General features: G+C 49.6%; 1 protein-coding gene across 1 annotated transcript in view; it reads left to right on the top strand.

Annotated features, from left to right (window-relative positions):
- Nucleotides 1–25,287, top strand: part of ABCC12 (ATP binding cassette subfamily C member 12) — a 56,018-nt gene that overhangs the window by 9,740 nt on the left and 20,991 nt on the right. The window contains exons 7-17 of the mRNA XM_032488184.1: nucleotides 1,285–1,433; nucleotides 3,845–3,952; nucleotides 6,850–7,125; nucleotides 10,997–11,068; nucleotides 13,463–13,587; nucleotides 16,604–16,676; nucleotides 18,347–18,550; nucleotides 21,891–22,025; nucleotides 22,131–22,212; nucleotides 22,287–22,361; nucleotides 25,092–25,181. Coding sequence (XP_032344075.1) covers nucleotides 1,285–1,433; nucleotides 3,845–3,952; nucleotides 6,850–7,125; nucleotides 10,997–11,068; nucleotides 13,463–13,587; nucleotides 16,604–16,676; nucleotides 18,347–18,550; nucleotides 21,891–22,025; nucleotides 22,131–22,212; nucleotides 22,287–22,361; nucleotides 25,092–25,181 — 1,389 coding nt within the window. The remainder of the gene's footprint in view (nucleotides 1–1,284; nucleotides 1,434–3,844; nucleotides 3,953–6,849; nucleotides 7,126–10,996; nucleotides 11,069–13,462; nucleotides 13,588–16,603; nucleotides 16,677–18,346; nucleotides 18,551–21,890; nucleotides 22,026–22,130; nucleotides 22,213–22,286; nucleotides 22,362–25,091; nucleotides 25,182–25,287) is intronic.

Genomic DNA, 25,287 nt, shown 5'->3' with positions numbered 1-25,287 from the left:
TGGCAGGGTTTTTGTGGAGGAGGCTGGAATTGCCGTTGAGCACTTTAAACACCAGGGGAGGGAAGCCTGAATTTTATTTGTGAACGGTGCAGAGTCAGGGGCCTCATATGGACTTACGGGTTTTTGTCTCTGTTCCTGAGATGCAGGACAGGGGCCTCAATCTGGCAGCATTCAGGCTGCCATATGTGTTTTGTTTGACCCCTACAGTACTTTAACTTTTCCAATTAGTTCCCAATGTTTAAAAGTAGGGAGATGGCTCACAAAATTCCAGATCTCAGACTTGAGAACCGTTGAGGCCCTAGGACATCCTCACTCTGGTCTTGCTCTCTGCCCCGTCCCTTCATTTACATGACTTGTTTGACCCCTGTGGGCATCTGAGAGTATGACTCTGGACACAGAGAATCAGATCAGAAGGCACCTTGGAAACCACCCAGCCACGGCAGTTGATGTGCCCTGAGCCCCCAGTACATGCTGACATACTGCTCGGGGCTGTCTGTGCATCCTCTCATTTAAACTTCACAACAGGGGCCCTTAGCACTCATTTGAAGGAGGATCTGGCAGGAGTAATATGTTTTTTGTGTTTTTAATTGAAGTTCAGTTGATTTACAATATTGTGTTAGTTTTAGATGTATAGCAAAGTGATTCATATATATATTCTTTTCAGATTCTTTTCCATTATAGTTTATTATGAGATATTGAACATAGTTCCCTGTGTTATATAGTAAATCTTTGTTGCTTATCTACTTTTCTAATCAAGATTTTTTTTAATTGAAGTGTAGTTGATATACAATGGTAGTTTCAGGTACAGCAAAGTGATTCAGTTATACATATACATACTTTTTTTCCAAATTCTTTTCCATTAAATGTTATTATAAGAAATTGAATATAGTTCCCTGTGCTATACAGTAAGTCCTTGTTGTTTATCTATTTTATTACTATATATAATATAATAGTGTGTATTTGTAATCCCAAACTCCTAATTTGTCCTTCCCTCGCCTTCCCCTTTGTTAAGCATAAGTTTGTTTTCTATGTTCATGGGTCTGTTTCTGTTTTGTGTATAGATTAATTTGTACTATTTTTTAGATTCCATATATAAGTGATATAATATTTGTCTTTCTCTGTCTGACTTACTTCACTTAGTAATCTCTAGGTCCAGCCATGTTGCTGCAAATATTTCATTCTTTTTTATGGCTGAGTAATATTCCATTGAAAATACTTTTTTTTTTTTAATGTTGGTACTTGCCACGCAAAATAAGACCAATGTGGGCTGTTTCTATTTCATAGGTATAAGGAAGAGGGAAAGGAAATTACTGGAAAAAGCTGGATTTGTCCAAAGTGGAAACTCAGCGCTGGCCCCCATTGCATCCACCATAGCCATTGTGCTGACATTCACCTGCCACATCCTCCTAAGACGCAAGCTAACCGCTCCAGTGGTAAGCACCTCTCCAGCACTCGCCTGCCCTGCACCCAGCTCTGGCCATACCAGGTGGGAAGCTCCTCCCCTCCTCTGCCCAGCACTGGCCTCAGAACACCTGTGCACAGTAGGCCGGGCAATGCCTGAGTTCCACCCCAACTTTTAGAACCAGTACTTGGGATTACAGGGAGCCAAGGAGAGCTTGGCACCACTTCCTATCCCATCTACAGCAGGGCCGGGGTGGTAGTGAACGTTGGAACACAATTTAAATTTGGCAAACCAAACTGATACCAAAGGAGCTCTTGGCTATTTTATTCATGTTTATTCATATAGAGGAGAGCCTGTGGACATTCTCTGGGTGGGAGGAGTTGTCAGCACTGGGAGAGGCAGTGTGGTGCCTGGATCAGAGTCCCCCTTGTTTAAGTCCTGACTCCACTACTGGCTAGTGATGACTTATGGCAAATTCAGTGAACCTCTCTTGCCTAGGTTTTATTATCTGTAAATGGGGTGATGACAGTCCCTGTGGTTGTGGGGACTGAAGGTCTTTTACACAAAGTACATGGGACAGCGCCTGGTACACAGTAAGTGCTGCGTAAGTGTTTGCTGTTTTCATTAGCCTGATGCTCACCCAGGCCAGGCATATTGGGGCTGAAAGACTCAGAGGGAGACTTGGGAGGAACATGAGGTGCTCAGGTTTTTTACAGAAACCTGAGTTAGAGGGGGAATGGCCCCTGACTGAAATAAAGCAAACAGCTCGGATATTAAGCCAGTGTCTGAGGGTAAGTGGTTGGAGGAAAGACAACAAAGGCAAGAAAAAAATGAGACAGAGAGAGGATGAAACAAACAAGGGGAGAAGTATGCTCACAGGAGAGGAATTACACCAAATATCAGGGACCTGGAGGGGAGTGGGGAGAAGTTTGAGAAGGCAGGATGTTCTTCTGGGGCATCCTTTGTGGGGCTGTCAATCCTGTTACTGCCCCGTGTTTCTTTGCGAGGTACTATTATTTTCTTAGTTTCTTCATACACAGTTTACTCTCTCACACTCTAGGGGCTTCAACCAAGCCACAAACCCAAAGCCAGAATGGATGGTAATGATCGAGGCACTGAAACCTGAACAGATGCTCCCCAATTTCCATGACTGCCGTCCATGATCCCAAACCCAAAACAAAAATTTTTCCCCAGAACACACCAAGCAAGTTAATTTGAAACCAAACTGAATGCACATGGTTAATATTTTCTAAAATGATGATTTAGAAGAAATCTAGACCAAGAACAAATTCCCTGACTGCAAGGCTTGTGTTTCATTAGCCTCAGCATCACTTGCGGTCTCCTCTTCTGCCAGAGCCATGTCAGTAGGAGGTCAGCCTTGAGGCACTGTCCCTTCAGGCAGCCCCAGGTGTTCTGCCAACCAAGGCCTGGGTTTCCTGAGCCAGGATAGTGCTTTGGGGGCTGGAGGAGCTGAGGTCTCTTTGGGAATCTGTTTAGGACCAGAGTGATGAAAGGAGCATCCTTCATCATCCTCTTAATGAACTAACTTGGATTAGTTGAAGCCTGGGGCCCTGTCCATGGGGCCCATTCAACAGCAGGAAGGGTCACTCTGGATTTGTCGATGGAAATTGTGTTATTAATTTCTCACATAGGTAATTAGGGAGAGGCCGCTAATTAAAAGTTGGACAGATAAGAAGATAAAATTTGAGAGACGAGATCATCCCCCCCTGGGGTATCCACAGAATGAGGAAACTTGTCTTCATTGAGGCTACATGATATTAGCCACCCATCAGGCCTGGCTCAGTGGGGCAGGCCCTAGGGAACGTGTGGGGGTGGGGTGTGATTTTTTGGAAATGGCAGTGGGACAAAGGCTCTCAAATCAGTCCCTTGTGTGTGTGTGGAGGCAGGGCATGGAGGCCAGACCCTGGGGGCAGGAGAACCAGCAGCCAGCCTGGGCCAGGCATGTCCTTCCTGGGAGCTTCCATCTGTAACCCTGGGCTGTGTGTGTTGTGGAGAAGGATACTCTGTCTCTGAAGGATCAGATGCCTCTGAAACAATGGAGGGAAAAGGATGATTTAGGGTAATCTACACAGGGTTTTGAGCAAATGATCTCAACCAAATAAGGATGTGGTATGGATGGAGATTTCCAAATGCACTCAATTTGAGGCCTTCTTCGGACCTTATCCCCTCTTGATTGACAGAACAGGGGGCTAAATTTCCTACCATTTTGGTGAAAGTCCAAAGGCAAAATAGATTAAGATGTTGATATCTTTAATTTGCCAACCCATGATTTCTGAGCCATGAAATGAGAAAATTGTTCCTCAGAGAATCCCAACTGTGCTACTGTTTCTCATCTCAGCAAGTTTAATCCCCATGGATTTAATGGTTCAAAGTTAAGACAACATCCCATCCTAAACTCTATACCTTTCTTTTGTTCTTCAGGCATTTAGTGTGATTGCCATGTTTAATGTAATGAAGTTTTCGATTGCAATCCTGCCTTTCTCGGTCAAAGCAGCGGCCGAAGCCAATGTTTCTCTAATGAGGATGAAGGTATAACTAACACTGGGTGAGTAGGGAAGAGAGATCTCCTTTTGGGGTGGGAAAATTCTCAGATAAGGGGAGGCTGTGCCAACCTATTGGAGGTCTGGGTCACTGGTTTGGTGAATGTTGGGAGCAGGCCCTCTGTTCAGTGTTGCTTACATAAAGCAGGATACAGGCCGAGTGTTATTAGGTGGTCTGCTCTATTAGTAAAAATGAGATGGAGTCTCCACTCGGGAAGAGGATGTTCCTGATTCTCAACCGTTTCTCCAATCTTAAGTTGGTCCAGGAGTGGGGTTTGGTTTGGTCTGCACGGAGCCATCCCCCCTTTGCTTACCTAGTTTATCCCAGGATGGGTGTGGTGATAGAAGGGATGGGTGTGGTGATAGAAGTGATGAGGAATATGGTGGGGGCGCCACGTTTATACACTCATTTAGTCACTTTATTCATTTATTCATTCATCAAAGATTTATTGTATGAGTCCCAAACAGGATCATCTGGAGGACTGCACCAAGGCACAATGTAATTAAAATGGCAAAAATTAAAGACAAAGAGAGAATATCAAAAACAACAAGTTACATACGAGGGAACTCCCATAAGGCTATCAGCTGACTTTTCAGCAGAAACTCCTCAGGCTAAAGGGAGTGGCACAATATATTTAGAGTGATGAAAGGGAAAAATCTATAAGCAGGAATACTCTATACAGCAAGGCTCTAATTCAGACTTGATGGAGAGATAAAAAGTTTTACAAGGGGAGAGGGTATAGCTCAAGTGGTAGAGCACATGCTTAGCATGCATGAAGTCCTGGGTTCATGCATTACCTAATTACCTCCCCTGCTTAAAAAATTTTTTTAAAAAGTTTTATAGACAAACAAAAGCTAAAACCATCAAACCAGCTTAACAAAAAAGGTTAAAGGTACTTCTCTAAGTGAAAAAGAAAAGGCCACAACTAGAAACATGAAAATTACAAAAGGAAAAAAACTCATTGGCAAGGGCAAATATACAGTAAAGGGTAAAGGTAGTAAATCAACCATGTACAAAGTTAGTAGGAAGATTAAAAAAGACAAAAGTCATAAAATCATCTATATCCACAATAAACAGTTAAAGGATACACAGAACAAATAGATGCAAGATGTATTTTCAAGAATCATGAAGGGAGGAGAGTAAAACTGCAGGGTTGTTAAGATGCATTTGAAATTAAGACATCAGCAACTTAAAATAATCACATATAAATATATAGATTGCTATATATAAACCTCATGGTAACCACAAACCAAACATCTGTAATAGATACATACACAAAGTGAAAGGAGTCCATACATAACACTAAAGAGAGTCATCAAATCACAAAGGAAGAGAGTAAAAGAAGAAAGGAACAAAAAAGAATTGCAAAACCAATCCCCAAACAATTTACAAAATGGCAATAAGTACATAACTACTCATAGTTACTTTAAATGTAAATGGACTAAATGCTCCAACCAAAAGACATTGGAGCAAATAAATGAATACAAAAACAAGACCCACATATATGCAGCCTACAAGAGACTCACTTCAGATCTAAAGACACACAAGACTAAAAGTGAGGTCATGGAAAAAGCCATCCTATGCAAATGAAAATCAAAAAAAGGGTGGGGTAGCAATACTTATATCAGACAAAACAGACTTTAAAACAAAACTGTTATAAGAGACAAAGGGCATTACAGAGTGATCAAGGTATCAATCGAAGAAGATATAACAACTATAAATACATATACACCCAACATAGAAGCATTTAAATACATAAAGCAAATATTAACAGGTTTAAAGGGAGAAATTGTCAGTAACACAATAACAGTAGGGGATGTTAACATCCCACTTACATCAATGGACCGACCACCCAGACAGAAAGTGAATAAGGAAACACAGGCCTTAAATGTCACATTAAACCAGATGATTTTATGTATGTGTGTGTGTGTGTGTGTGTGTGTATAAACATATAATGTTCCATCCAAAAGCAGCAGAATATACCTTCTTTCCAAGTGTGCGTGGAACAATCTCCATGATAGATCACATAGTAGGCTACAAAACAAACCTCAATAAATTTTTAAAAATTGAAATCATATCATCTTTTTTGACCACAAGGGTATGAGATTAGAAATCAACTACAAGATAAAAACTGTAAAAAACTCAAACACATGGAGGCTGAGCAGTACGCTACTGAGTAACAATGGATCACTGAAGAAATCAAAGAAGAAATTTAAAAATACCTGGAGATAAGTGAGAATGAAAACACAGTGATCCAAAATGTATGGCGCACAGCAAAAGTAAAAGCAGTTTGAAGAGGGAAGTTTATAGTGATACAAGCTTGCCCCAGGAAACAAACAAACAAACAAACAAATTGCAAACAAACAACCTAACTTGACACCTGAAAGAACTAGAAAAAGAACAGACAAAACCCAAAGTTAATAGGAGGAAAAAAATCATAAAGATCAGAGCAGAAGTAAATGAAATAGAGACTAAGAAAGAAAACAATAGAAAAGGTCAATGAAACTAAGAGCCGATGTTTGGAAAGGTAAACAAAATTAATAAGCCTTTAGCCAGATTCCTCAAGAAAAAAAAGAGAGAATCAATAATCAGAAATGAAAAAGGAGAAGTTACAACTGACACCACAGCACATGAGGGTAAAATGTAGCCGGGACCCGCATTCTCCGATGCGGGTGACCCAGATGGATCCTGTGGTTAAGGAGGCACCTGCCCTAGACAGTATAAGCAAGTACACTATTTTTGCTACAGCTTCTCCTGGGGGAGTATCTTCGGGATATCTTTCCTAGACGTCTCGGTAAATTTGCCGAGAGTTTGATTTGGGGTCACTGGAGGATTCTTGCAAATGGACGATGTCTGCCCAGTTAATTTTGTTTCTTTAATCTTAGAAAATTCTCATTGCTGAAAGCCCCCCATCTTACCTCACCCAACCAGAAGACCCAGATACTGTCTTGCTTTTAGCAAATGCCACCTTGACATGGGAGCAAGAAGTCAGCAGGAAAAGTGATCTAAACAAAGTGCAGAATCAGAAAAAGAATTTTCTCCAGAAACAAAGGCCAGAAGCATACAGTTTGAGTCCATCAGCCCAGGGAGTCACTGACCCAGAGGAGCAACATGGCAGCCCCAGATCGGTTCTGCACAATATAAGCTTTGTGGTGAGAAAGGTGGGTACGTGTCCTGAAGGTGTGGCCTCCATCCTTCCTCCTTGTGTCCCCTGGCCACAGCTTTCTCAAGGCTGAATGTTACTCAGTTTGAGCAGGAGGTGGTGGTGGGTTGTCTCTCACCAGGCTGCTTTTCTCTCCAAATCGTAAAACCCTGTGCATGAGCAATGGAGACCTGTCTTCAAGCTGAGAGAATGTGGTTGTCTCAGGGGTTGTACTCGTGCTGATCTTCAAATTCCAGGGGAGCTGAGAGCCAGGTGTGGTGCTGCATGGACAATCCGTTTCAGGTGGCTAAACCCAAACTGGGTAGCATTCATACATCTTCTCAGATTGGGTCTTAGTTTCACATCAGAGTCCTGTGATGGATTATAATAGCTGACAACGATGAACACTTTCCATTTTCCAGGCCCCTAATTAATTCATCTAACCACCCCGATAACTGTATGGGGGCATACTATAGTTATCCCACCTTATGCTTGAGGAAACTGGAGGTTAAATAACTCACCCAAGTCGCACAGCTCGCAAGTGGCAGAAGAGGGTTTCACACCCAGGGCGCCCGGCCCCAGACTCTGTGCTCCTAACTGCCATGCAACATTGCTCTTATAAACAGCAAAATAGGAGCAACAAGCAGCCCAGCAAAGGAAGCCAGCAGAGTCTGCTGAATGCTCCCCTCCCCTCGGGATCGGGGATCAGAGGACAGAGTCTTAGAGAAGCCCTGCCTTTGGGGAACGTTTGACCCTCTCTTGCACGTGGTTTTCTTGCCCTGGGAACTCGGCAGCAGCTTTCCGGGGGTGGCGGTGTTGATTTTGTTGCAGAGGGTTCAGCATTCATCTTGTGCCTAATATTTTAATCTCCCATCTTGTTGACTCACCCTTTCCCCATGCGAGTGAGCACTACAGGAGGAGAGGTGCTTGTGTGTTAATGTGATGCTAAGCTCAAGAGCTGGTGTAGAGCGATGCCTCTTGTAGCTAACAAGGCTGTCTGCACATATTCACTGGAAATGACATTCAGTCGGCTGAGTGCAGTTGAGCTCGGCTCTCGGTTCAGCCCCACTGCATGCAGCCAGCTTGCTTTCTCAACACTTTCCCCTGCCTGTGAGAAACAGCACCCGGGTTACTGCAACCATGCCTTCAGAGATGCTTCAGAGGGGCCTCAGTGAATGACTCTTGTGTTGTAAAGAAGCTGCCTGTTAGCCCTGCAATTGCCTTCCGCCTTTTCAGTACATTGGTGACTCCTGATTTATCATTAAGGACATGATCAATGTTCTGTAAAATAAGGTGAAGACATTGGGGACAGCATAGTGTCATGGGGATTAAGGCTCTGCCTCTGGAGCCTGGGGGACCTGGGTTCTGGTCCCAGCCACCCACTAGCTGCGTGACCTTGACAGTATTGTTTAACTTCTTGAATCTTGTTTCTTCACCTGCTCCATGGATACTTTAATAATAGTGCCCATTTCACAAGGTGGGTGTGAGGACTGAAAGAGACATCACACACAAATGCTAAGCCGTCGATAAGTCCCCGTGGAGGTGAGCTATTGTTGTGGCCTTTCCCTCTAACAGTCATGTCCAGCTTAAGTGCTGCCTTTAAATGTCCTGAATTCAAGGCATCCATGTTTTTCCAAATTGAGTACATGATTCCATTAGACTACAGCTTCCTTGAAGTCAGGGCACATATCCCTCTGGTTCACAGTTGTGGCTTTACATTAAGCCCAGAACCAGGCACAGAGTAGGTTCCCAGTAATGTTTTTGGAATGAGCAAATGAACAATGAGAAACTCAGAGGGGCAGGCCTTGTGGATTTCCGGCTGAAGACAAGGATGAATCTGGAAGGCTCAGATCCAGCCACAAGTAGTAGACAGGACGCAACAAAGTCCAAAGCCTTTCCCTGTATGGAGATAGGCTTGTTCTCCAAACACAAAAACTGTGTGTTCCCAACAAGTCGGATGAAGGAAATCTTCCACACACATTCAGACCCCAGAATGGAACATGTGCAGGAGGTTTCACTCAGCGAGGCTCAAGCTGAAGGGACTCTCTAACAACAATTTCCCCACATTTCACGGCATGTTTCCGAGAGCCAGTTTTAAGTTAAAGGCAGTTTGCATTGTAAAACCAAGTTTGGGCTGTGGCCTTTCCCTATATGGAGACGGGCTTGTTCCCGAACACAGAAACTCTATGCTCCCAGCAAGGCAGATGAGGCTGAGTCCATCCCTGTGGGTTCTTTGTCCCAAAGTCTCCATAATGCCCCTTTCCTTGTGGTCCTTTAGGTGGAGTTAAAATGGGTCAGCTTCACTTTCCCGCAGCTCCAGTGACAGTAAGGCAGGGACTGTGTCTGCCTTGATCACTGCTTTATCCCCAGGGCCCAGTGTGGCACCTGGTGTTCAGTAATGACTTATCCCAGGGACAGGCTGCAACCCTCATATGCTGGTGGTGGCAGGCAGGTGATGGGCCCTTCCGGCCTAGCTCATGGTGGGAAAGGAGCCATATTTGGCCCCATGCTGGGCATCTTTGCTCTAAGGGATCATTGGGAGCAGATCTTAATGAGAATGTTCTTAGATGTTCCAACAGCAGCATTGCAATATCTGCTTGAACACAAGAGTGGGCAGGTGGCCACCTCACAGTCAGCATGGACTGCTGGTCTGCTTGCAGTGGCTCCCCTACACGGCTCATTCCCTTGCCTCCTCCAGGGCTTACTTGAACATAACCTGTAGCAGATCTTGTTGGTGACCCATCCGTGTGTCCTGACCATCTTCCAACTGCCACATGAGCATCTATGTGCCCAAGGGTCCTTCCCCACTGTCCTCAAAGGGCTAAGATGTCAACAGCTGAGGGAACCACTCTCCAACACTGACTGTTGGCTATTTACCCCAACTCCTTTAGCCACTGGGAGGATAAAGGCACACTCAGTTTCCCAGATCCCTTGAATTTCCCAGGAGGGTCGAGCTTGCTTTGCCTCCTGCGGGAGCTGAGCTAACAGCACACCCGTGACGGGCTGCCTTCCCTGCCCTGTACCATCCCCCTCTCCCCAGCCAGCATCTCCTGCACCTCCCAAACATCTCTTCTCACTCAGTTCCTTGCTTCGGAGCCTCTTGCGGGAGAACTCAAGCTAAGGCATCCACTCTTCCAGTGAGACTCTTCATCCCCATCTCCTCTCTGCTTTATTTCCTGGCGTGCATCTGACATACTTTGTATTTTACTCACTTATCTTGTTTACTGTCTCCCCAAGTGAAACATAAGCCCCATGAGGACAGATCCAGTCTTGTGTCTGCCGTGCTCCTTGCTGGGTCGTGCTGTGGTTGGTGTTGAGAACAGCACCTGGCACAGAGCAGGCTCTAACGACGATTCGTTAGAATGTTAGAATGTCATTCACTCGTTAGAATGAACGAATACACCTGCCGCTGTAGAATAATCCGTGAACCCAACGTGGCGGAGCAGCATAGCTACTCAATCATTTCAGACCGAGCTGCTATGGCGGAAGGATGCTTTTAAAGTGACTTTTAAAAAGCACCCTGCCTCTGTTCTTCGAGGCTGTCATTATCCTCATTGTCCCTCTGGGTCGTGTGGCCTTTAACTTCCATTAGATTTGCTTTCCTGGAGTCCGGGCACAGACAGGACAAGCCTCATGTTCAGGGCCTGTGTGTCCCAGACCAGCTCAAGGCAGCTTCACGCCAGTGCTCAGACATGATTCCTAGAAGCCCTCCAGATGCTCCGCTGTGCTGCACAGGGGAAGGCACTTAATTAAGACTTGGGCTCCTGCATCCACCCGGGCTGTGTTTCGGGGCTGGGATCCGGTCCCTGCCTGGCTGGGCCAGCACAGTGTGGGGGCGACCCTCTAAGAACTGGGAGAACGACAGTGTCTTTTTTCTGTTTCCCTGGTAGGGGAAGGTCTTGGGAATCTGCGGGAACGTTGGCAGTGGGAAGAGCTCCCTCATTGCCGCTCTCCTAGGACAGGTAAGCTGTGAAGATGGAACCCGAACGTGACAATGGAGTGGCTCCCTGCCTGCCGTGTCTGGGGCCCTGGGCTCAGCCGCACTGGACGCTGTGCACACAGTTCACAGTGATTTCCAGGTCAGTGCGCTTGGCAGCTCCAGGCCCCTGGGCAGGCGGGGCTGGGCCTTTCACGCACCTCGGGTTTGCCTGCTGATGATGTGAGTTAAGTGGCGACAGTTCCCTTGCCCGGAGCTCCATCCTGGTCAAAGGAAAAGACGGGTCATTAAGTCCATGGCTTTCCCATGACATGCTTGGGCTGTGCTGATTAGAAGAGCCAGCCAGGCACCTTGATGGAGAAGGACCCAGGAGCCTGCAACTCGCAGTGACTTTAGATCCATCTCCTCATCCCCAGCGTCTGCCCACAGCAGCTGCTCAGGCAAGGCTTCCTCGAAGGAGGAGGGGCTGACTGAATGCATGAACCACAGCACACCTTGCAGTAGGAAGAGGGGAGACCTTGGGGTTCTCGTCCCTTGTCTGCTTCTTCTAGCCGCGTGCCCCCAGGAAAGTGGCAAAGCCGTTCACTGCATCCTCAGTAAATGAATTGTTCCCAGTTCACACGTCTTCTCATCCCAAATGAGTGAGAAATATTCTGGGAAAAAAACATTAAGTCCTCCTTCTCCCCACTCTATGTTCCCAAAGAGAGGGTTGGGCACCTGGGATCGCCTTTGCCTGCAGTAGAGAGAGGGGGATGCCAGGCTGAGAAGAGCCCCACCAGACCCAGGTGACTTCTGGCCTCAGTTGACTCATTTGTAGAAGGGGTGACAACTCCTTCTTTGTTTGAAGGCGGAGGTGGGGGCTGAGTCAGGTGAGCTGCTGGGATCCCTCATGCTCTAGGGGTGCCTCTGTGACAACCCTAGAGGCAGCAGGTGTGTTACAGGTGACCCAGCCCAATTCTCCACTCAATAACGTGAATCTGCTCCACCGCATCCTGTAAGAGATGAGCCAACGTCTGCTCAGATACCTCCAGTGATGGGAACTCATTATCTCATACCGGTTCCCTCTTTGGAGAGTTTTGATGTATATGGGAGCAAAATTTGTCTCTGTTTAACTTCTCCCCTTTGGCCTGCTCCTTTGGAACGTGCCCCAGCAAAAATAGAATTCATTTCCTATGTCAGGTGGTGGGATCGGGCCCCTCACGTGGTCACTGGGGAGGCAGGGTGGCAGGATGGGTAGGTGAGTGGGCTGTGGATTGCCTGGGCTCACCACCCGTCTCTGCCTCCTGCTCACTGTTTAACCTTGGACAAGTAACTTAACCTCTCTGAGCCCTGGCTTGCTCATCTGTAAAGTGGGGCTAAGGATGCTCGTGCTGAGGAATAAATGAGATAACGTATATAATGGTGGTTATAGGACAATTCCCGGCACCGGCCACAGTGACCAACATTTTATGTGCACTTAACCCAGTGCCTGACGCAGACCCGTTCATTTTAGCCGTCATCATTAGTATTACCGTTATTGTTAGGACTGTTCTCCCTTCTCCGAGTCTAATGCTCTCTGTCCCTTGGACCATTCCTGAAAAGAAATGGAGTCACATCTCTTGGCCACCGTGGCTATCCTCCTTCCCTGTCCCCAGCACACTGCCACTGCCTGATGAGCAGTCTCCCTGAGCACCACGGCCAGCCTCACACCGCCCCCCTCCCGTTAGCTACACACACAGCATCACTGCTAGCGTCTCCTGTTATCTGTTGAGGCTCACCGCGAAGGCCATCTGAAATGAACCTGTGTACTCCCGGTCACAGACTGGCGCCCGTGCATGTCTCCTAATCATATTCCTTGATGTTCTGAAAGTTCAGAAGTTCTGCAAGAAAGGAAATTTTCCACTCCTCTTGAAAAGTTAGAAACTCTGGCTGCATCAGGCCTGCATCCCTGCCTGGCACCAACTGTGCAATGAAATCAAGGTTGCTTCTTTAGGATGGGGCACGCTGGGGCCACCATCCCTGGGAAGGTGGAGGTGCCCCCTCCCGGGGGCCCAGCTGCAGAGGGCGGGGTCCAGCCACTGCACCTGGAGGCCTGGAGGGAAGGGAAGCTTTGTGACAGGTCCCCTCAGTGGACATCTTGTTCTAGCTGCACAAAGGCGTGTGGGCCAGTAGCAGCCCTGCAGACTGGGCCCTCCGGCAAGCAGGGCTCACCGTGGCCCCTTCTGTAATGTTCCTGCCCCACCTCTCACAGATATCTGACTTTGAGACCCCCAGGCTGCACAGCTGGTCTTTGCAGTAGGTGGACAAGACATCTCATCACCCTCTCACACCTTCACAATTAGTGCTCTTGGAATAAGTGGGTGGCAAGTGTGCAGTGGGCCCTCAAGGAGAAGCTGGTGGCGGTCTGGCTCCTGAAAGTTCTCTGGTGTCATTGCTTCAGATGCAGTTACAACAAGGGATTGTGGCCGTCCGCGGGACTCTGGCCTATGTTTCCCAGCAAGCGTGGATCTTTCATGGAAATGTGCGAGAAAACATATTATTTGGAGAAAAGTATGATCACCAAAGGTAATATTAACTTTGAAAGCGTGAGGCACTTTAGTATTTGGTACACTCTGCTACAGAGGCTGATGCCATTGGTCATGATAGCTCAGTGGGTTTCGTTAATGAGTCCTGAGGAAACATTCATCAGATCCAAACGGGTGTTGGTTTTCCCTGATCCAAGAGTTCAGGAGAGGTGCCTCCTGCAGACCTGCAATCACACTTGAAGAAATGAGTGGAATCGGCATTCAGCCCGAGTGCAGAGCTGCGTATGTTGTGAGCTTCTCTGTTATGGGGCATATGTTGTCTGAAAAGATGAATCAGGCAATTTTACTTTAGACCAAGTAACCAGAACTTTTGCTTGAAATCGTGAGCAGCAGGTATGCAATTAATCAGCCCTGAAAATTATTCATTGACGTCAGAGCTATCAGGATGTATCACTGCTGATGTCCCCAACATTATCTCATGGAATATAAACAAAGTTTGTTCTAATTTTTAAATACATTTGGATTGGTATCTCTATGTCTAGGCTGTAACAGCTTCCCATGGTTCTTTGCTGAATTTGGTGTGCTGCCATGTAGGTTTTCTCATTAGAATCTTGTAACCACCCATTTAGGGAGATCTTGGCCTCATGTTCCCATTTTACAGATGAAGAGGCTGAGGCCTAGAGGAGAGTCGACCTGCCCAAGGTCAAAGCTATTAAATGACTCCAGGTCAGCATCACTTGTTCCCTCAGGAACTACCTGACAGCTGAGTAACCCTGAAGACCCCCACCAAGTGCCACGATGCTAAAGCAAAGACCAATGAGTTGGTTTTACAAATCTGGCTGTCAGCTCTGGGCTTTCACATCTTATTGTCTGAGCCCACAGACTCTGTCCTTACTGGCTGGCATCAGACAGTGCATGGATTCCCAGCAGGCCTTTTACTCCCCCTCCTCGTCCCCGGCCACGACATCCTGTCCTCAGGAGGCTCAGGCAGGGAGTCCCTGGCACCAGCTGAACTGCTCTGTTCAGCATCTCCTGGCTTGCCTTTGCCTGGGCCTCCTCCCAGCCCTGCCTGGAACGGCTTCTCTTTCTGCAGAAGCAGACTAGAGGGAGGACATCAGAGAGCAAATATTTACCAAATAGCTGCAATACACAGGACTCTGCAGGACCACGGGGGACCCCAGGGTGGCTCGGATAGATCTTTGCCTTTGAGATGCTCAAGTCTGGAAGGGGTTGTAAGAGATGCACAGAAATGACCATGGGCCAAGGAGGAATGTGCCCAGGGTAAGAGGCTGTGCTAGAATGTCAGAGGCAGCAGAGATCACGAGAGGGAGTTGGGGTGGTGCTTGAACTGGGTCTTGAAGTATGGACTCATCACCCTTCATAAGTGGCATCTTGAGCAGAGGTGCCACTCCTAGGGTGGACACTGTGGCTCTTAAGGACACAGGAGGGTGGGAAGGAAGTTTAAGATGGGGGTGGAGGGCAAAGGGATGAAGACGTGCTGAGCATAGTGAAAGACTGGCAAAGGTAATAACATTAATTGTAACTACCACTGATGGAGAATTCGCATGCACCCAACCTTGTGCTCATGGCTTTGTGTATGTGTTCCCACTTCCTTCTCACAACCCAATGAGATCGATCAGCTTCATTGTATAGAGTGGAGAGTGAGGATCAGGGAGGTACAGTTCCTTGTCCAAGGTTACCCAGCTGGTTTCAAACCCAGGTTGTTCTGATTCCAAAGCTGTTGGCCTTCACCACCAGGCACACCGACCCTAAAGCCCATACAGGGGCACGATGCTCCGGGCATCTGCTGCCAGGACCTGGAGTGCCACCTGCAGGGCAGCTCCCCGTGATCCATCTGCTCACCCTCTTGCTGGTGCCCTCTTGGGAAGGTGTGTCTTGCAAAGCCTGAGGGGTGAGCCCGGCCCATTGTCATGCATCAAGGAGACAGGATCCCAGTGATGGCGATGATGGTGACCAGATCAGTTACTCTATCAGTCAGTCAACTATCAACCTGGTGAAGGCAGGCAGCCTGTCAAGGAAGATGGAAACCTGGGCCCCCAAGGCTGCTTGGCTGTGGCACAAGTTCAAACTGCTACCAGGTGCCCCAGGGAGTACAGAGCAGAAGCCAGTTCCCGAGGCGGCGGTGTGGGGAACCGCGATGACCTGTTTGTAGCGGAGGCTGTCTGAGTGGGATCGAGGTGCAGGGAAAACCAAGGAGGAGGGTGTGGGAGCCTCTCCTGTTCATCTCCCAGTTCCTACCCACTACTTATTGACTTCCTGGCTCCCTTGGTGTCATAAGTCCCCAAGGAGTGGCACTGGGGTCATGGCCAGTGCATCAGGGGACCCCCAGCTCTGCTGTCCTTTGCAGGACCCAGCAGCATAGCTGCTGAGAGTTGGTTGGGGCTTTGTCCGTCAGACTCCCCACAAACTGGCCTCCAGAGCTACACAGTGGGTGACGCTGAGGGGCAATACCGGGAGGCCGGGAGGTCCAAGGAGCTGAGATCCTGTTCCCGCTTGGTGTCTCCGCCCCTTAGGCGGCATGCACAGTGCCTTAGTGTCCTCAGCTGTCCCAGGGGAGAGAACCCTGTCCTCTCCAGCCTGATGGGAGGGACCAGAGGACAGAGGAGCACCCTGGAGCACATGCCAGAGTCACCATTCACAAGCACCAGCCCTCACCTGGTCCCTCCACCCACACACGTCTTCTCGTCCATTCATGGTGTGGCGTCTTCCAGGAAGCCTCCCCCAGTGACCCCGGCCCTCAGTGGTGACTTCCTGCTCTGACCCCTATGAGCAGTGGTAGCAGTTGGTGCCCCAGTTTTCCCTTCAGGGCTTTCATCTTTCTTGAATGGTGGGCAGCCTGTGAAGGGAGGGGCTGTCCGAGTCAACTCTGCATTAGGTGGGCAGAGGTCAAGGGGAAGCTGCCCTTGGACATCAAAGACGAAGCAATCAGCCACCTCCCTGCCTGCCCATGACACCAGAGAGCCTTTTGGACCACCCAGGGCCGCATGGTTGTGGGGTCTTTCTTGCCGTGCTGACTTCTAGCTTTGTGCCCACAGGTATCAGCACACAGTTCGTGTCTGTGCCCTCCAGGAGGACCTGAGGAGCCTCCCTTATGGAGACCTGACTGAGGTGAGCGGAGCCAGGAGCTCAGCCCCACTGCCGTGGATGGCAGCCCCACCGCCAGGTCCAACAGGCTGAAGCTCGGCAGGTCCCCGCTCCATCCACATCCAGGTGCCCCGGAGGACAGAAATTTCCCAGGAAATGTGGGAAAAGTCAGGCTCTACCACTCTGAATTCTCTACGTGGGTCCTTTCTTGGGTGGACATCATAATGGATGGGGCACTAATTCTACTTGTGTTGGGTTCAGCCTGGTGACTCCTGGGGTCACTCCCAATTTGCCTGTCATCTCGGAGAAGGTTTCTGGTGAGACCTGCTTCCTCACCTCGCTGGCCGGCTCTGTCTTCCCAAGACAGAGGTCAGGGGTGCAGCACTGTGGCTGGAGGCTCAGGAGCCCCTCTTGCCTCACTGGCTCTGCCTGCCCAGCAGTGTATGAGTCATCTGCAAACACTGCCCCTGGAGTGTTCTTTTAAAGAGCTGGCTGGGTCCTGGGCTGAGCTGGCCAGCTCAGGTGGCCCAGGGGAGTCACCAGGCCACCTTCTGTAGCTGCAGTCCAGGGCACCCTCTACAGTCTTCCCACCCTGCCCAGGACCCAGAGGAGCCCAGACAGCACAGGCCAGTTCAGAGCACTGTTGTTCTTTGCTGGTGCCTCAATGTGTCTGTGTCAAGGGAATGGCCACCACAGCCATGGCAGCCCTGGTCACCCTGCCAGGGTTTGCTTTCCCCACCCATACCCACCTGCCGAGGTGTGCACTCACCCTCCAGGCTCTAGACCTCTGCTCTTGCCAGTTACCACACTTCAGGTTCCAACTGTAAATCCACCCCCTTGAGGAAGACCTTCCTGAGTCCCACAGTCCTCAGTAATGTGCCCCAAAGTACTTGGTTTATGCTTCTCCATTGGCACTTGTTAAATTCTGCCTTGTGCCATTACTAGCTGTATATCTAACCACACACGCTCTGCTCACACGTGAGCTCCCAGTAGACAGGGATCTTTCTTGTCCAGCTTCGTGTGTCCTGCCCAGCGCTCAGCCCAACACCTGGCAGAACACAACGGAGGCTCACTCTGGGCTCAGCTGGATAGACTCACTTGAAGGAGGCAACCTAGGCTTTTCATCCTGTCAATAAATGCTTACTGAGCACCTGCTCTGGGCCAGGTGTGGTGACATGGCTTAGGGATGTGACGATGAACAAGGTAGATCTGTCTCTCATCTTCATGGAGCTTAGAGTTGCCTAGTGGGGGTGGGGAGTGGGTCCACAGGTCAATAAATAGAAAGCTCCCTTGCCCATCTGCTCCCAGCCACCTCTCCCTCCTGTTCCCTGTCCTCTCACCCAGTGCTTTCTGCTCAACAATGCCCTTTGGTGTTAGTGGTCAAGACGGAGCCCCTCCCTATGGGACTGCACTGGGATGGGGCTGTTGTGAGCCAGGTACCCCTCACTCAGCATTGGAAGGAGCTTTTCCCTAGTTGCCACCGCCCACCAAGCTTCCTGCAGAGGTGGAATCTTCCACTTTCCAGGGTACCTGGTGCGGCCAGGGGCGTCCAGCAAGGGGTGGAGGAGCTGGGATGTGGTAAAGAGCGGTCTTCAGAAGAATCTTGAGAAGCTTCAGGAAGTCCCTGTTCCCCAAGGGCTGCGGGGTGGGGGATGGGGCCTGGTGATGGACAGTAGCCCTGCCCCTTTCTGCAGATTGGGGAGCGGGGCCTCAACCTGTCTGGGGGGCAGAGGCAGAGGATCAGCCTGGCCCGAGCCGTCTACTCGAACCATGAGATCTACCTGCTGGATGACCCCTTGTCGGCCGTGGACGCCCACGTGGGGAAGCACGTCTTTGAGGAGTGCATTAAGAAGGCGCTCAGGGGGAAGACCGTCGTCCTGGTGACCCACCAGCTGCAGGTGACTGGGACCAGCAGGACCCATGAGGTCATTGGTGTGGCAACTGATGCTCACAGAGTCTTCTGTCTAAACCTGCTGTCCTCACCTGGACCAGGTCAGAGAAGGAGGAGGGTGTGCAGGAGACACAGTGATTGTCCCCCGCCACCCTGGCTTGCACGTAGCCCTGACTGCTCCTCTGTGTGCACAGCCCCCACTGTCCTACCTTTGGGCTCAGTGGGGCCAAGATGTTTCCTCCATCAGAGTGTAAATTCTCCAGAAGCAACTGACCCCTACTTGTAGGGTGGACACGAGGCACATCCTCCAGCTCTGGACCACTGATGGCCATGAGATGGGAAATCAGGTAGAAACATTCAACCCTTCCAACAGCAAGTGCTGGGCAGGTCTGAGACCAGGGGTGCCTGAGTGGGGGATGGCTGGGGATGACAGACCCTTTGATGAGGGGCCCAGATGCCCCTGGCATCACTCCCCAGGGAGAAGGGGCTGGAGGCCAGGACTTTGGGGCTAAGGCAAGAAGCTTCTCCCTGCTGAGAGCCAATCTCTCGGGCTTCGGAACACGAATCCTGCCCTGGAAAGGGACTGACTGAGCTTGCCCTGAATGAGCTTGAGAATCTGGCAGGGTGAGGACAGTTCTCACTGCATCAGTCTCACATAAAGGGTGCTGAATGCCTGGTCGGAATCCAAGTCTCTGATCCATCTTGAGATAAGCCAGGGTACCCCCATCCTATACAGTGAGTCCCAGAGGTGTGCATGTGTGTGTGAACATGCATGTGCACCTCCCGCCGGAGGAGACAGCCCACAGGGCTCACCTGTAATGAGAAGTCAGATAGAGCAGAGAGAGCAGAAGTCCTGTCTTCCCGCCTCTCCTGCCACCTGTGGGGAAAATGTTAAACAAGGGGTAAGAAGCAGGTCTCATGGTCTTGCAAAGGGTAAGTCAGTCTCGGGGAGGCAGGGAAGCCGGCAGCAAATGAAGTTGCCATGGCTACAGGATGCTATAGCCAGCATTGTTAGGATCCTCTGTCAGTGCCAGAAGGACCAGCTTAAAGAGGGAAAAGTTTCATCATGACTCAGGAAAATCAGGCTTTCCCATCGCTGTGGCTCTGTCCTCAGCCTCTGCCCCTCTTAGCTGAGGGCTTGAGTTCTCAGAATAAGCTCCAAGCATCTGGATTTCACATGCGGGGATTGCTTGGGTTTCCTCTGAGTGGGCACCATCACCTTGAGAAAGCATCAGATGGGCTGGTGCAGACAAGGGCTCCTGGTTCCTCAGCTGGTCAGGGGCCAGGGTGGAGGAGGAGGTTGGATTTCTTCTGGGCCCCCACGAGGTGACAGGGAACGGGCTCTCACCCAGCCAGGCCACTAAATGTGATGGCCACAGCTCTGCATCGCCTGGGGTCCAGTCCCTGGAGACCACGTGCAGGGGGGAGGCCTGTCCTCCTGGAGTCCTGTAGATGCAGAGGGAGACTCCTGGCACCTGACGGATGTGGGTCAGAGCTGTTCCATGCAGGAGTCCTCAAGGGGGAAAATGTGGTCTTGGCCCTGGTCCAACCTTTGAACCCTGCTCACCAGCAGTGTGACCTCAGGCAAGAACCCAGGAGGCCTCAGTCTCCTCAAAGACTACTTTTCACCAAGGTCATTTTATCTTACTTTTAGCATGTTGAAAAATGCAGGCAGCCACCAGATGGCGCTAGAATCTTAGTCCGGTTGTCCACTGTTGAGGAGGAGGGGCTCAGAGCCCCAGACCTGGAGCCCCTGGGCTTTTCCAGAGCATTTTTCTGGCTGCTTGTACTCCAGGGCCCACAGGCCATCTGAATGCTTCCCAGCGCTTGGGCTGGACGGCTGCTCTTCTATTACTGGAGGAAACAAATGCAATGAGGCTGGTAGCCGGCTGCTGAAATCCAATCCAGGGTCAGATTTTGTGAGTTTGCAGAACGAAGCTTCTCAGATCACACCTAGTCTCACTGGAGAGAACCGGGGCCTCCTCGGGAGCTTCTGGGGCTGGAATGCGAGCCCCCACACCCATGCCTCAGTTTCCCCAACTGGGAAATGGGCCGATGATAATGCTGCCTCCTTTCTTGACTGGCTTGTGGGAGATTGAGAAACAGGAGATGAGATCAGGCTTTAAAAGTTAGAAGATGCTGGGCAGAGGTGAGAGACGATTTTCAGGAAAAAGGCTCTCAGAAAGTGTCTCAACTGCACATAAAAGCCAGGCTGCTCCTGCATCGGCTGTTCAGGAAAGTGGACAGGAAACTGGGCAGCTTGGTCCAAAGGAGGCAGAAAGGCTGGAGCTGTCCAAAGCCAAGCAAGACTGCTAACATTTGGCTTTTGGGGCACCACCCTCTCCCTACCCAACACCCTACCAGATGCACAATGACCAAATGTAGCTACTTCTTTCCGGCTTTTAATCAAGAGCGTCAAAGGTAGATTTGACCTTGGGTGGACCCCAAAGCACAGGGGAAGACCTCTCAACTGTATTGCAAGGGTCAAGGCTGTCTAGGCTGAACTGTCTTAAATCTCAGAACAGCTTGTCCACCTCTAGGAAGGGCTTCCTGCCCTTAGATGGGCTGATCCTGTGGGGAGAGCTCAGTCTCATTCCAAAATGAAAGGAGATTCTTCTTAACAGCTCTTTGATCACAGGCGTGATATGGAAATGAAGGGGAATCAAATCAGAAAAACAGAAGTGCTTTGGGCAGAACGCAGGGTGCTATGGTTAAATGCAGCGATATTTTTATCATACAGACAAAGCTGGTGTGAACTCTTCAGGCCAGGTGGGGTGGCCTGGTGGCCGGGGAGCGTACCACGGGCTGGGTCTCCTGGGCTAGATGAGGATGACGAGGTGGGCTGGTAACGTCGTAACAGAGGGAGGCCGTCCCTGAGATCATACGTCCCCTCTCCGCCAAATCTCAGCTGCGGCGACTTGGTCAATTTCATCCTCCAAACCTCTGTGACCCGATTTCTCCACGAGGCAGCGCGTGCAGGGAGCAATAGCAGAGGAAGAGTCAGTGTGGTTCATAGTGGCAACCAAAGACCCCTTTGGTACTCATGAGACCTGTGGGCACTTCTCAGCTGGGGGCCGTGTGGCCTCCTGGCGGGCACTGGGCAATGTCTGGGGACACTTTTGCTTGTCACAACCTGGTGGGTGGAAGTGAGGGAGGCTGCTAAATATCCCACAGTGCACAGGCCAGCCCCCCACCGCCCCCCAACAAAGAATCATCTGGCCCTCAATGTCAACTGAAAACCCCTGGTCTAGATGAGCCTGGGACGCCACTGGATGGGGGGCTGGCATGGTGCTTCTCCCTCTTACCAGGGCAGAAGTTCATGGTGGATGGTTTTACTCTCTCTGCAGTTTTTGGAGTCTTGTGATGAAGTCATCTTGTTGGAAGACGGAGGGATTTGTGAAAAGGGAACCCACAAAGAGTTAATGGAGGAGAGAGGACGCTATGCAAAACTGATTCACAGCCTGCGAGGGTTGCAATTCAGGGTAACTCTTCCTACCTGGGTGCAGGACACTGGGAGACTTCCCCCATGATTTCTGGCCTGAAGTTCAGTCACCTGGCTTTCAGAAGAAATTTCATTTTGTCTCCAGGATCCTGAGCACATTTACAATGCAGCCATGGTGGAAGCCCTCAAGGAGAGCCCTGCCGAGAGAGAGGAAGATGCTGGTACAATCAGAGTTCGAATCACACCTCTCTTATTACCCATGGCTCACGTGTGGACACAGATCTCTCTTTATTTCTCACTCTAGTTGTGGCGCCAGGAGATGAGGAAAAGGAAGGAAAAGAACCTGAAACGGAATCAGAATTCGTAGACACAGAAGGTATTTACCGTTCATGCCTTCAATTACATACTTTTAAATATGTATTGAGCACCTACTTTTAGGGATAAAGAAGTGTAGGCATAGTTGTGTGTCCTTTCGGGCAGCTAGCATTATCTGGTTTCCTGTAATGTGAGCTTTGGGGTTCAACTCCCTGAGTCCAAATTCTGTTTCAACCACCAGTTTTATGACTTCAAAGCAAGACATTTGGCCACTCTGAACCTTATATTCTTAATCCATAAAATGGGGAAATAATAGTACCAATCTCATAGGTTCTTGCAATGATTTCGTGAGAAACTGTACATACAATGAATAGCACAATGCTTGACATACAGCAACCCTCGGTAGTCATCACTGTCATCATTAGTTGCAAAGATCAAGGCAATGCACAGAGATTAATCAGAGGCAAAAGCACACAGAAGAGATGTTCCCCACTCTTTCTGGGGGAGCACTGAGAAAGAATTGAGCAGTCGTGGGATAAGGTGGGATAAGTTCATTCATTCCTTCCACAAGTAAGGACTCAGCATTCTACTATGTGCCAGGCACGAAGCTGGGCTGGGGAGACTGGGGAGAGAAAGAAAATATGCCCCGTCCTCAGGATTTTTTCATCTGGTGGGGTCCATAGGCAAGTGGCTAATCATGGGAAACTAATAAGGCTAATGGGGAGCTGGGGTGGGAGTAACAAGGCAGGGAGGTCTTCACTGAGGAGGTGACCTTTGGACTGATCCTTTAAGTATATGTAAGAGTTTGCCAGAGACACTGTGGTGGAAAGATGGGGAAAGGAGAGGATATTGGGCCTGGAGCAAAGAGGATAGATGTGAGAGATGAGCCTAGCAAGGGTCAGACTAGTCAAGCTGCCTCTTCTCTGTATACACTGTTGCCTTCTGTCCCTTCATTCATTCAACATTTGTCGAGAGCCTACTGGGTGCACTGCCCCGCACTGGGCACTGAGAGGGCAGGGCTCAAAATGCACCTTCCTCCAAGTCCCCATAGCAAGGTCCCTCAGTCATGTGTAGCTGCAAAAACACCTTAGTATATTTCAACAACTTTAAGATGCCATCCACTTTAAGATCAGCATTATTTCATGTACTGCTTAGAAAGAATAGCCTCTGCCAATCAGACAATATGGCGTACTACCTAATGGGGCGCATCCTGATTTCAGAGATGTTAAAATGTGGAAAAAAAAAAGTGAGTCTTCCCATAGATGAAAGTTGGCACCATTAACGGTGCTTGTGACAAACGCATTTGGAAAGACAACATATTTTTATTGCTCTGGAGGTAGCCAAGGCTGGAGTGGGGAACCCAGCCGTCTCTTCCATGCTTTCTCAGGAAAGCTCCAGGCTGCCCAGAATTTGGGGCCCTGTGGAGAGAGTAAATCCTACTTGTCTGGAGAGAAGAGGGAACCTGGGAAATTAAATGCTTTGAGAGCTGTAGGAAAGGGAGGGTTGAAGGTGGCACTGCCCATAGGCCTGGCACCAGGGCACTTTCTAAAGTGGCTCAAGGGTGAACAGAGCATCAGCAGCACAACTGGCTGGGCTGGGCCCCAAGGCGGCCTGACAGTTCCTGTTGTGCCCCAGGGTGCCACTCTGCCCGCCTGAGGAGTCCTGTCGTGCTGCAGCCTGAGGGAGACACAATGAGTGACAGTCAGGCTGAACGTTTGCAAAGAAGCGCGTAGGTTCCCAGGCAGAGGGGCTAATGGCAGCTCTCTTCACCGAGGCACCTTTAAGGTCTGACAGCTTTCTCTGCCGGGGCAGGGTGCAGAGAGCCCGTGCACAGGGGTGCCTCTTTGTCTGGCTCTATTTATCTCTGTTTACAAGAGCCAGGTATAACCACAGCATGCTTCTCCAGGGAGGGGAGGGAAGAGATGTGCATTTGATCCTGGCTGCTGGGAGCTCCTAGCCAGCATCGCTGCACCTCCGAATGTGTTTCAATGAGAACTTGATGGCCATTGCCCCTTCCCCTTTGGAAAGTGGAGAGGACGGGGGACAGCCTTGTGGAGGGAATCAGGAGTCCACGCAGCAGCTGACTTGGGAGGATGCCCTGGGTTTCTTCTCACGGTGTGAGATCCCTAGTAGACGCCTTCTGGCTGGCCCCAGACTAGATGCTGTGGGTGCCCTTAGCACGTCTGCCCACATAGCCCAACTCCCAGCTTCCACACCTGTGTCTCTGGTAGCTGCCAGCCCTGGGTCAAGCTGGAAGTGCTGGGGAATTAACCACCCCGCCGCCCCGGGTGGAGCCCTCACCCAATGGCCAATGGGAGTTGGTGCAGAAATGTCCCAGATCCCACTGCATGTGAGAAAAACCTCTGATGTGTAGTCCTGCCCTGGCTGGAGATTTCTCTGTGCTGGGTTAGTCTCCTGTCGCCCAGTAGGGGGCGCTGCCTTGGTGAGCCACCTTTACTTTTAGTTCTGGCATAAACTTCATGTGTTCACACCCACCTTTTAGGATCTGCTTTTGGAGAACTAGACCAAGACAACTCCTGTCTCCCCAGGGATGAACACCTAGTAGGGCTTAATAAATATTTCTCAAAAGACTGAATGCCACCTGCCCCACAGGGCTGTAATGAGGACCAAAATAAATAAATAAATAAAATGAGCAAAAGTGTGTTGGGAATTTGAAAACATAGGGCGAGTGCAAGGAAGGATGGTAACTGCCCTGAGCGGGGGCAGGGGGTGTGCTGGAGGGGCTCCCGCCCCACCAGGGCTGCCTCAGGACTTCTGTTTGTCTCCACAGCTCCTCTGCACCAGCTCATCCAGACGGAGTCCCCCCGGGAAGGGACTGTGACCTGGAAAACGTATCACACGTACATTAAGGCTTCTGGAGGTTCGGTATAAAACAACGAGTTTCTTGATTTAATTTATGTTAAAAAATTCTTTTTTAAACAGTTGGGTTCACGTTTTATGGTTTCTGTAACAATTTCTCTATGCGA

Source organism: Camelus ferus, chromosome 9 (genome assembly GCF_009834535.1).
Source record: "Camelus ferus isolate YT-003-E chromosome 9, BCGSAC_Cfer_1.0, whole genome shotgun sequence".
NCBI lineage: Eukaryota > Metazoa > Chordata > Mammalia > Artiodactyla > Camelidae > Camelus > Camelus ferus.
The sequence above is the reverse complement of the archived record's forward strand: the minus strand, read 5'-3'. Positions and strand labels throughout refer to the sequence as shown.